This window comes from Cebus imitator, unplaced genomic scaffold (assembly GCF_001604975.1).
Source record: "Cebus imitator isolate Cc_AM_T3 unplaced genomic scaffold, Cebus_imitator-1.0 Scaffold294, whole genome shotgun sequence".
Taxonomy (NCBI): Eukaryota; Metazoa; Chordata; class Mammalia; order Primates; family Cebidae; genus Cebus; species Cebus imitator.
In genome coordinates this window covers 2089072-2101242 of record NW_016107609.1, presented here as the reverse complement: position 1 = coordinate 2101242, position 12171 = coordinate 2089072, and the positions used below count along the sequence as shown (strand labels likewise).

The 12171-nt window shown below is 38.3% G+C and overlaps 1 protein-coding gene across 5 annotated transcripts in view; it reads right to left on the bottom strand.

Moving 5' to 3' along the window:
• The window catches only part of DPY19L2 (dpy-19 like 2), a 108948-nt gene that overhangs the window by 26927 nt on the left and 69850 nt on the right, over positions 1 to 12171 (bottom strand). For 4 of the 5 annotated variants that reach the window (XM_037729118.1, XM_017502223.2, XM_037729116.1 and 1 more), the window contains 3 exons: positions 10026 to 10050; positions 8630 to 8749; positions 6485 to 6659 (listed from right to left, as the gene is read on the bottom strand). In XM_037729118.1, coding sequence (XP_037585046.1) covers positions 6485 to 6659; positions 8630 to 8749; positions 10026 to 10050 — 320 coding nt within the window. The remainder of the gene's footprint in view (positions 1 to 6484; positions 6660 to 8629; positions 8750 to 10025; positions 10051 to 12171) is intronic. The other variant, XM_037729119.1, reaches the window with a different exon arrangement.

The following is a 12171-nucleotide window of genomic DNA, read 5'->3' as shown; positions in this document are numbered from 1 at the left end:
AAAAAAAAAAAAAAAAAAAAAAAAAGGACATAACTTGTGAAAAATCATTAATTTCCTGTTGCTAATTAAAATTCTTTGATAATTATCTAGGAGGGGCTTAAGGAAGCACAAAATTGCCTTTTGGAAGAATTTAATTGATTGGACATTGCAATAGTCCACTCAAAGTCTGGGAGAGTATGAATGCCTATTTGTAAATCTCTCATACACACATACATCAGAAATGACAATTATATAGTATACACAAATGTCTTTGTGACTATGTTTGCATAAAACTATGCATATGACTGAGGCAGGCCGCCACTACCAAGAGAGTCCACCATTACTGAGGCAGGCTGCCATTCCAGAGGCAGACGGCCACTACTGAGGCAGTACTAACTGTACCTCTGTAAACAAAACCACAAAGAAGATTACATAGCAGCTTGGCAGGGCCCATGGCAGCTCAACAATGCCTCTGCTTGCAGACTGACTAGACCATCTCCTTGCTGGGCAGGGCATCTCTGAAAAAAGGCAGCAGCATGTCAGGAACTTATAAATAAAGCCTCTCCTTCACAAGACAGAGCACCAGGGAAAAGAGGCGGTTATGAGTGCCACTGCTGCAGACTTAAACATACCTGCCCAGCAGCTCTGAATGGAACAATGAAACTCCCAGCACAGCACCTGAGCTCTGATAAGGGACAGACTGTCTCCTCAAGCAGCTCCCTGACCCCCATATATCCAAAGAGGCACTTCATAAAGGAAAGCTGGGACTGACATCTGGCAGGTATCCTTCTGGGACAAAAATAAGAGAAGAAGGAACAGGCAGCAACCCTTGCTGTTCTGCAGCCCCTGCAGGTGATTGGCAAGCAGAGTCTGGAGTGGACCTCCAGCAATCCTGCAGCAGAGGGGCCTGTTAGAAGGAAAACTAAAAAAACAGAAAGAAATAGCTTCCACATCAACAAAAAGGACATCCACTCAGAGAAGCCATCTGAAAGTCACCAACTACAAAGACCACAGGTAGACGAATCCATGAAGATGGGAAGAAACCAGCACAAAAGGGATGAAAACACCAAAAACCAGAATGCCTCTCCTCCTCCAAGGGATCACAACTCCTCACCAGCAAGGGAACAAAGCTGGATGGAGAATGAGTCCGATGAATTGACATAAGCAGGCTTCAGAAGGTGGGTAATAATGAACTTCTCTGAGCTAAAAGAACATGTTCTAACCCAATGCAAAGAAACTAAGGACCTGGAAAAAAAAGGTTAGGCGAAATGCTAACTAGAATAGCCAGCTTAGAGAAGAACATAAATGACTTGATGGAGCTAAAAAACACAACACGAGAGCTTCACAAAGCATGCACGAGTTTCAATAGCAGAATCGACCAAGCAGAAGAAAGGATATCAGAGATTAAAGATCAACTCAATTAAATAAAACAAGAAGGAAAGATTAGAGAAAAAAGAGTGAAAGGAAATGCATAAAGTCTCCAAGAAATATGGGATTATGTGAAAAGACCTAATCTATGTTTGATAAGTGTACCAGAATATGGCGGGGAGAAAGAATCCAAGCTGGAAAACACTCTGCAGGATATTATCCAGGAGAACTTCCCCAGCCTAGGAAGGCAGGCCACCATTCAAGTCCAGAAAATACAGAGAACACCACAAATATATTTCTCAAGAAGAGCAGCCGCAAGGCATATAATCATCAGATTCACCAGGCTTGAAATGAAGGAAAAATTGCTAAGGGCAGCAGGAGAGAAAGGTCAGGTAACCCATAAAGGGGAGCCCATCAGACTTCTGTCTCTGGGCAGAAACCCTACAAGCTAGAAGACAGTGGGGGCCAATATTCAACATCCTTAAAGAAAAGAACTTTCAAGCTAGAATTTCATATCCACCCAAACTAAGCTTCATAAGCGAAGGAGAAATAAAATCCTTTATGGACAAGCTAATGCTGAGAGATTTCATCAGCACCAACCCTGCCTTACAAGAGCACTTGAAAGAAAAACTCAACATAAAAAGGAACAACCAGTACCAGCCACTCCAAAAACATACCAAGTGGTAAAGACCATCAATACAATGAAGAAACTGCATTAACTAATGGGCAAAACAACCAGCTAGCACCAAAATAGCAAATTCACACACAAAAATATTAACCTAAAATGTAAATGGGCTAAATGCCCCAATCAAAAGACACAGACTGGCAAGGTGGATAAAAAGTCAAGACTCATCAGTGTACTGTATTCAGGAAACCCATCTCTTATGCAAGGACACATATAGGCTCAAAATAAAGGGATGGAGGAAGATTTACCATGCAAATAGAGAGCAAAAAACAAAAAAGCAGGGGTTGCAACCCTAGTCTCTGATAAAGTGGACTTTAAACCAACAAAGACCAAAAGGGGCAAAGAAGGGCATTACATAATGGTAAAAGGATCAATGCAACAAGAAGAGCTAACAATCTTAAATATAAACACAACTAATACAGGAGCACACAGATACATAAAGCAAGTTCTTAACAACCTACAAACAGACTTAGACTTGCACACAATAATAGTGGAAGACTTTAACACTCCAGGGTCAATATTAGATCAACAAGACAGAAAATTAACAAGGATATCCAGGACTTGAAATCGGATCTGGAACAAGCAGACCTAATAGACATCTACAGAACTCTACACCCCAAATCCAGAGAATATACATTGTTTTCAGCACCACATCATGCCTAATCTAAAATTGACCACACAGTGGAAGTAAATCACTCCTCGACAAACGCAAAAGAATGGAAATAGTAACAAACAGTCTCTCAGACCACAGTGCAATCAAATTAGAACTCAGGGTTAAGAAACTAGCTAAAAACCACACAACTACATGGAAACTGACAAACTGGCTCCTGAATGTTGACTGGATAAACAATGAAATGAAGGCAGAAATAAAGATGTGCTTTGAAACCAACAAGAATGAAGACACAATATACCAGAATCTCTGGGACACATTTAAAGCATGTCTAGATGAAAATGTATAGCAGTATATGCCCACATGAGAAGGAAAGATCTAAAATCGACACCCTATCATCAAAATTGAAAGAGCTACAGGAGGAAGATCAAAAAACTCGAAAGCTAGCAGAAGACAGGAAATAACTAAGATCAGAGCAGAGCTAAAGGAGACAGAGACACACACACATACACACACACAAAAAAAAAACCCTTCAAAAAAATCAATAAATCCAGGAGCTGGTTGTTTGAAAAGATCAACAAAATAGACCACTAGCCAGATTAGTAAAAAAGAAAAGAGAGAAGAATCAAATAGATGCAATAAAAAATGATAAAGGGGATATCAACACCAATTCCACAGAAATACAAACTACCATCAGAGAGTACTACAAACAACTCTATGAACATAAACCAGTAAACCAGGAAGAAATGGATAAATTCCTGGACACTTGCACCTTCCCAAGCCTAAACCAGGAAGGAATTGGAACCCCAAATAGACCAAAAACAAGGGCTGGAGTTGAGGCAGCAATTAATAGCTTACCAACCAAAAAAAAAGTCCAGGGCCAGACGGGTTCACAGCCGAATTCTACCAGACATAAAAAGAGTAGCTGGTACCATTACTTCTGAAACTATTCCAAACAAAACAAAAGGAGGGAATCCTTCCCAAATCATTTTATAAGACCAACATCATCCTGATACGAAAACCCAACAGACACTCAACAAAAACAGTAAACTTCAGGCCAATATCTATGATGAACATAGATGCAAAAATCTTCAATAAAATACTGGCAAACCAACTGCAACAGCATATCAAAAATCTTATCCATCATGATCAAGTAGGCTTCATCCCGGGATGCAAGGCTATTTCAACATATGCAAGTCTATAAATGTAATTCACCACATAAACAGAACCAAAGACAAAGACCACATGATTATCCCACTAGATGCAGAGAAGGCCTTCGACAAAATTCAACAGCCCTTTATGCTAAAAACTCTCAATAAACTAGGTATTGATGGAACATATCTCAAAATATAAAAGCTATTTACAACAAACCCACAGCCAATATCATACTGAATGGGCAAAAACTGGAGGCATTACCTTTGAAATCTGGCATGAGGCAAGGATGCCCTCTCTCACCACTCCTGTCAATACAGTATTGGAAGTTCTAGCCAGAACAATCAGGCAAAAGAAAGAAATAGAGTGTATTCAATTAGGAGGGGGGGAAGTCAAATTGTCTCTATTTGCAGATGACATGATTGTATATTTAGAAGATCCCATTATCTCAGCCCAAAATTTCCTTAAACTGCTTTAGCAAAGACTCAGGATACAAAATCAATGTGCAGAAATCATAAGCATCCTATACACCAAGAACAGACTAACAGCCAAATCAAGAGCGAACTCCAATTCACAATTGCTACAAAGATAATAAAATACCTAGGAATACAACTAAAAAAGCATATAAAGGACCTCTTCAAGGAGTACTACAAACCACTGCTCAATGAAATAAGAGAGGATAGAGACAGATGGGAAAACATTCCATGCTCATAGTTAGGAAGAATCAATATCGTGAAAATGGCCATACTGCCCAAAGTAATTTATGGATTCAACACTATCCCCATCAAGCTACCAATGACCTTCTTCACAGAACTGAAACAAAACCATCTTAAACTTCATATGGAACCAAAAGAGAGCCCACATAGCCAAGGCAATCCTAAGCAAAAAGAACAAAGCTGGAGGCATCACACTGCTGGACTTCAAACTATACTACAAGGCTACAGTAATCAAAACAGCATGGTTCTGGTACCAAATCAGAGATATAGACCAATGGAACAGAACAGAGGCCTCAGAGGCAATGCCACACATCTGCAACCATCTGATCTTTGACAAACCTGACAAAAGCACTGGGGAAAGGATTCCCTGTTCAATACATGGTGTTGGGAAAACTGGCTAGCCATGTGCAGAATGCAGAAACTGGACCCCTTCCTGACACCTTACACTAAAATTAACTCCAGATGGATTAAAGGTTTAAATGTAAGACCTAACACCATAAAAAACCCTAGAAGAAAGCCTAGGCAAAACCATTATTCAGGACATAGGCATAGGCAAGGACTTCATGACTAAAACACCAAAAGCATTGGCAACAAAAGCCAAAACAGACAAATGGGATCTAATTAAACTCCAGAGCATCTGTATAGCAAAAGAAACAATCATTAGGGTTATCTGGCAACCAACAGAATGGGAAAAAATTTTTTTGAATCTACCCATCTGACAAAGGGCTAATATCCAGAATATACAGAGAACTACAACAGATTTGCAAAAAATAAAAAAATAAAAAAAAACCATTCAAAAGTGGGTAAAGGATATGAACAGACACTTTTCAAAAGAAGACATATATGAGGACATCAAACATGTGAAAAAATGCTCATCATCACTGGTCATTAGACAAATGCAAATCAAAACCACATTGAGATACCATCTCATGCCAGTTAGAATGGTAATCATGAAAACTGGAGACAACAGATGCCGGAAAGGATGTGGTGAAATAAGAACACTTACACTGTTGGTGGGAGTGTAAATTAGTTCAACAATTGTGGAAGACAGTGTGGTGATTCTTCAAGGATCTAGAAATAGAAATTCCATTTGACCCAGCAATCCCATTACTGGGTATATACCCAAAGGATTATAAATCCTTCTATTATAAAGACATGTATGTTCATTGTGGCACTGTTTACAATAGCAAAGACCTGGAACCAACAATGATAGACTGGACAAGGAAAATGTGGCACATATACAGCATGGAATATTATGCAGCCACAAAAAATGATGAGTTCATATTCTTTTAGGGACATGGATGAATCTGGAAACCATCATTCTCAGCAAACTGACACAAGAACAAAAAATAAAACACTGCATGTTCTTGCTCATAGATGGGTGTTGAACAATGAGGACACATGGACACAGGAAGGGGATCATCACACACTGGGGTCTGTTGGGGCAGGTTAGGGGAGGGATAGCAGGGGGTGGGGAGGTTGGGGAGGGATAACATGGGGAGAAATGCCAGATATAGGTGACCGGGAATGGAGGCAGCAAACCACCTTGTCATGTAAGTACCTATGCAACAAGCCTGCATGATCTACACACGTACCCCAGAATCTAAAGTACAATAAAAAAAAAAAAAAGAAAAAAAAAGAAACACATCAAGAAAAGCTTTGAACAACAGCTTTAAATCTGTGTGTTGTGTCATAGCACTGTAACCAGAGTTTGATGTAAAATTATTGCCTCTCTTAAGGTTTATAGTAGACATAGAGAAACTGTAACTACATTATACATTTAGCTTTGAAGAAAGAGTCCAAAAATGTCTTTAAAATATAAAGAAATGAGGAAATAATATCTGTTCCTCTTTTCTTTTTCAAAGGAACTTTGAACAATTTTGCTGTACTTGAGAGCCAAGAAAAATACTTGAATAAAGAAAAGTCTCTGGAAGAAAAACAAAAAACTATGCATATAACCAAATACCTACATACCTGGTCTGGTGTTGTATTTGATCCATTGGATAAGTTCTTCCTGAGGCAAATTATTAAATTCTCCTATTATGCTCCATTGATTATGGAGGTTTGCACAACCTTGAATCGACATCACTGTTAGAATGCCAAAGATAACATTCTCAAAACGAACTCTGCAAAAAATCCAGCCAAAGAGCTGAAATGAAAGAAACCATTTATTTATAGTTCTCATATGAAGAGTACTCTAGGGTCCACAATAAATTCTCACCTTGTTACTTAAACCAATATGAATTACTCTTTGATATCAGCACACATGTATACAGAATTATCATCCCCGATTGTTTCTAAAGCAATGAATATGTTGGCATTACAGGGCCCAGGTGAAAATGGAACTTTCTCTCCCCTGGAAAGAATTAAGGAAGAAATACCTGATCCTTCTAGTACTAATTTACTATCAAGGATTAAAATAAATAAATCGCAATTGTTAAGTATCTTAGAACTAAATCGTTTCATACTTGGCTGACATCTTTAGTCGACAGGGAAGCCCTATTAGCATGATATATACAGATTCTTCTCTGGAAAACAGGCATTATGATAATTTAAGACTATATACTCATAATCAAAACTAAATAAGATATCTAGAAGTACCTTAGACCCAATATTTTAGCTAATTTATCTAGCCCTTTGGTATGTTCGATACAGTGATAGAACCCCAGAATTTCTTATAGATTCTTTGAGCCAAACAGGACCATACTAGAGCAATTACTTTGCATCTAGTCTAGTATTGTATGAGTACTTCAAATGCACCAGGAAACTTTTTTGGGGGCAGGTGGAGGGGACGGAGTCTCACTGTGTTGTCCAGGCTGGAATGCAGTGATGCGACCTCAGCTCACTTCAACCTCTGTCTCCTGGGTTCAAGCAATTCTCCTGCCTCAGTCTCCTGAGTAGCTGAGATTACACCACCATGCCCGGCTAATTTTTGTATTTTACTAGAGACAGGGTTTCATCATGTTGGTCAGGCTGGTTTCATCATGGTGGTCAGGCTGTTCTCAAACTCCTGACCTCACCCACCTCAGCCTCCCAAAGTGTTGGGATTACAGGTGTGAGCCACTGTGCCCAGCCCCCACCAGGAAACTCTTTTTCTTTTTTTTTTCTTTTTTTTTTTTTGACACAGAGTCTCACTCTTTCACCCAATTAAGAGTGCTGTGGTGCCATCCTGGTTGACTGCAACTTCCGCCTGCCAGGTTCAAGTGATTCTCCTGCCTCCACCTCATGAGTAGCTGGAATTACAGATGCTCATAACCACGCCTGGCTAATTTTTGTATTTTTAGTAGAGATGCAGTTTCACCATGTTGGCCAGGCTGGTTTCGAACTCCTGGCCTCAAGTGATCTGTCCACCTTGGTTTCCCAAAGTGCTGGGATTACAGCTGTGAACCACTGTGCCTGGCCACGAGAAAACTCTTTTCTCTCTCTCTCTTTTCTTTCTCTCTCTCCCTCCATCTCTCTCTCTCTCTTTTGTCCCTCTCTGTCTTTTCTTTCCTTTTCTCTTTCATTCATTTGTCGTTCCTTTCTTTTCTTGAGACAGAGTCTCACTCTGTCACCGAGGTTAGAATGCTGTGGTATGATCTTGGCTGACTATAGCCTCCATCTTCCAGGTTCAAGTGATTCTCCTGCCTCAGCCACCCGAGTAGCTTAAATTACAGGTGCTCACCACCACACCTGGCAAATTTTTCTATTTTCAGTAGAGATGGGGTTCCACTATGTTGGCAAGGCTGGTCTGCAACTCCTGGCCTCAAGTGATCTGCCCACCTTGGCCTCCCAAAGTGCTGGGATTACAGGCTTGAGCTACTGTGCCCAGCAGGAAATTCTTACACAAACCAGAACTACAAAAGGTTATGTTCATGGACAGGATATTAACAGAGGGGAAAAGTTTGCCTAATCACTTGTTATAGAAACATCAATTAAAATCTAAAAATACTTTTCAAAGCCACTTAAAATTGCTTTTCTTGCTTATAGTGAATCATGAACTAATATTTTAAATCATTTAAGTTAGTTAAGTTAAAAACAGTGTGTTTATATTTCGAATTAGTCAGCAAAGCCACGGTAACTACTAACTGTAGCTGCTGTAGTTTTTACAGTATTGTTATACAAGAACGAATTCCTTACCCGTCGAGAGCATATCAAGGAAGCCATAACACACATGTGTGGCGTCAAAAACAGCTTTAGCCTCATAATTAAAATGGCAAGGGCAGTAAACGCTAACAACTGCAATGTGTGAAAAGCCAGCTATAAAAACACAAATAAGACAAAATCACATTTTTACTTTTCATATTTTTAAATTAATGAAGTATATTAAAACTATATTATTCATTAAGACAAGGATCTTCTAACTTGGTAAGCCTATTAGTGTTCATTCATTCAACAACAATTTATAAAATGCCTATTATGTTCCATGTACTCTTCTGGGTGCTTCAGATACAACAGTGAGCAACTTCTGCCCTTGTATTACATTTAAGTACATTTAGTAATGAAAGACACACAATACATAGACATAGCAAATAAATAAATCCATTACATAGTCTACTCTAAGGCAATAAGTGCAATTGGCAAGAAAATGAAGCAGAGGAGCCAGGGAGTGCAAGAGGCAGTGTGAGGAGGTGGAGGACCAACAGAGTGGGCCTCACTGTAAAGTGACAAAGTTACTAATGCATCCCTGATCCAAAAATCCGAAATCTAAAATGCTCCAAAATCTGAAACTTTTGAGTACCAATATGATGTTCAAAACAAAGTCTCATTGAAGCATTTTGGGTTTGAGATTTTTAGATAAGGGATGCTCAACTAGTAACTATAGTGTAAATACTCCAAAATTTGAAAAAAATCTGAAATCTGAAATGCTTCTAGACCTAAGCATTTTGGATAAGGGATATTCAACATGTGTCATAATCTATTCCTATTAAGTCCAAATTCAGTTACCCACTGTTGTAAATTTGACCTTTACCTCAAGACCCACTTAAAGTTTTATGATATAGGAAATATTTCCATTATTTCCACATTGATCTTTTCCTTATTATGCCACAAAATAATTTTGTACCATATACAATGTTGTCTTATTTGTCTCCTTTGTAAAATTACACGTACTGAAGGGCAGGAACATTACTGTAATATCTTTTTTATCCTTCAACACTTCTGAGCTTGTCACTGACTGACCAGCAAATCCATGTAGTGGCAGATGGCCACCAGTCACAGGGCCATGGGTGCCTGCCCTAATGGACTGTAGCTGATTAGCTCAGCAGGCTAGAAACCAAATGCTTGTTACTGTTAAATGAATACAATTTAATTTAATTCTGTACTACAGTCATAAATCAGTCTTCTAGTTTTTAAATCCTTATTAGTATGCAAAACAGAGTGGATGAAAGAGTGAGAAGGATCAGCAGAAATTTCTCACCAATGCTGAACAACTCACTACTGATGGTGCAACAGCAGCAAGGTTATACCTCTGTTAATTATCCTTGAACTAGAATTTAATACACAAGTCAACCAGAGATTAAAATGAAAGCTTTACCTCACCATGTTCAAGGAGCTGTTTTCTAGAATAAAACAAAAATATTATCTATTTATTGAATGTCTTTTATACTATGAATACATAAAAATAAGCTTCATTTGTTTGATCTTAGATTTTTATAATCTGACTATCTCTAAACTACTTAAGAACATACATTAAAAATAAAAATATCAGATAATGCTACAAAAAATTACAACAATTTAAAAGTCACAATTTATAGCCATCCTATTCAAGGTATGTCAAAAATTTTTTTGGTTAAAACAAAACATATTTTACAGATTCCTGAACATTGTACCTCTCATGAATAAACAAATGGAATGACCTTCTATTCAACCTATGTATACAGTATATACAGTAATTTAGATGACCACTGTTAAACTTTTGAGTTGCTTTCATTTTTCACAATTACAAATAACATGGACACTCATACACAAAACTTTGTAAACATCTCTGAATATTTCCTTCAGATAATTTCCAGAAGAAAAAATTATTGGGTAAAACATAAGTATTTTTAGTTTCAGAAAAGTTGTCCCTTTAGAAAATACTTACAGTACACCTACTGTATTCTAGGCACTGTGCAATGAAATAAATATCACTGTTCCTGCTTATCCTCCAATCCTTATTTTCCACAGTTTCAGTTACCTGTGCTCAACCACAGTCCAAAAATGTTAAATGAAAAGTTCCAGGAAATAAACAATTCCTAAGTTTTAAATTGTGCACCATACTGAATAGTGAAATCTCAAGTCACCCCGCTTCATCCTACCTGGGACGTCTATCACCCCTTTGTCCAGCATATCCATGCTGTATATGTCACTAGCCACTTAGTTACCATCTCGGTTATCAGATGGACCCCGGTGATATCTCAGTGCTTTTTTTCAAGTAACCCTTTTCTGACTTAGTAATGGCCCCAAAGTAAAAGAGCAGTGATGCTGGCAATTGAGATATGCCAAAGAGAAGCTGTAAAGCTCTTTCTTTAAGAGAAAAGGTGAAAATTCTCAAAAGAAAAAACATCATATGCTGAGGTTGGTAAGATCTACAGTAAGAACAAAACTATCCATGAAATTGTGAAGAAGAAAAAAAAAATTAATGCCAGTTTTGCTGTTGTAACTAAAACTGCAAAAGTTATGGCTGCAGTCCAGATAAGTGCTTAGTTAAGATGGAAAAGCCATTACATTTGTGGGTGGAAGATGTGAAAAGGAATGTGTTCTGACGGTGGCACTCAGTTGTGTTACTCTGCAGTTTCAAGCATCCACTGGGGGTCTTGGGATGCATTGCCCTGCGGATAAGGGTGAGTGCTGTGCAGCATGAGCAGTATGTATACAATACTTATCTTCATGGAGTTTATGTCAGAGTAAGACAAGAGGTAGGAGACTGCCTATTTTATTGTTCTCTTGAAAAGACTGGGTATTTTACTTTTATGAAAGGCGTTATAGCCTGCAGGGACATTCTAATACAGATTTTGGGGATGAAGAGAGAAATAAGGCAGTGTGGAAAGTAAGGTCAGGGGTACAGAGACCTGTAGGTTTTTTAAAAGAGAAGTCAGGGGAAGGTATCTTAAGGCAGTAGTGGAGTCACCAAATTATTCTGTCTCCCTTGTAGCTCCTTCCCAGTATAGGCAGTTAATAGAGTGGGGTTTCTCCACTTGTCCCGAAATCTTGTAGACACACAGATTCCTGTAGTGAGCTACTGCATGCAAGAAAGAAGCCTGCTAGGTGAGTAATTATTATAATCACCAAGAACCCTGAAAGTAACTACTGATACTTTATTAAAATCAAGTAGCTAATTAAAAATGTGAATAAATGACCAAATCCCAAGACAAAAATAGCATGAAAAGGAAACATCCAAATAAATGAGCAAAAAACTTGACCTCTCATGAAACAACTAATGCAAATGAAAACTCCAGTTATTATTTTCACAGAAGTTTAAGAGGACAATGCAACCATATAATTAAAACAAGCTCCGATGAAAAGGAGTTTTCAAAAATTCTAAGAAAAATATATTTGCCTAACTTAAAGCCTCAAAAGAAGGTTGAAGAGCAAACTGTACACTGCTGAAGTTGGCAGTATTAAAGACTCAATGATGGGGCAGCCTGAAACCCCGTCTCTACTAAAATTACAAAAATTAGCCAGGTGTGGTGGTGGTCGCC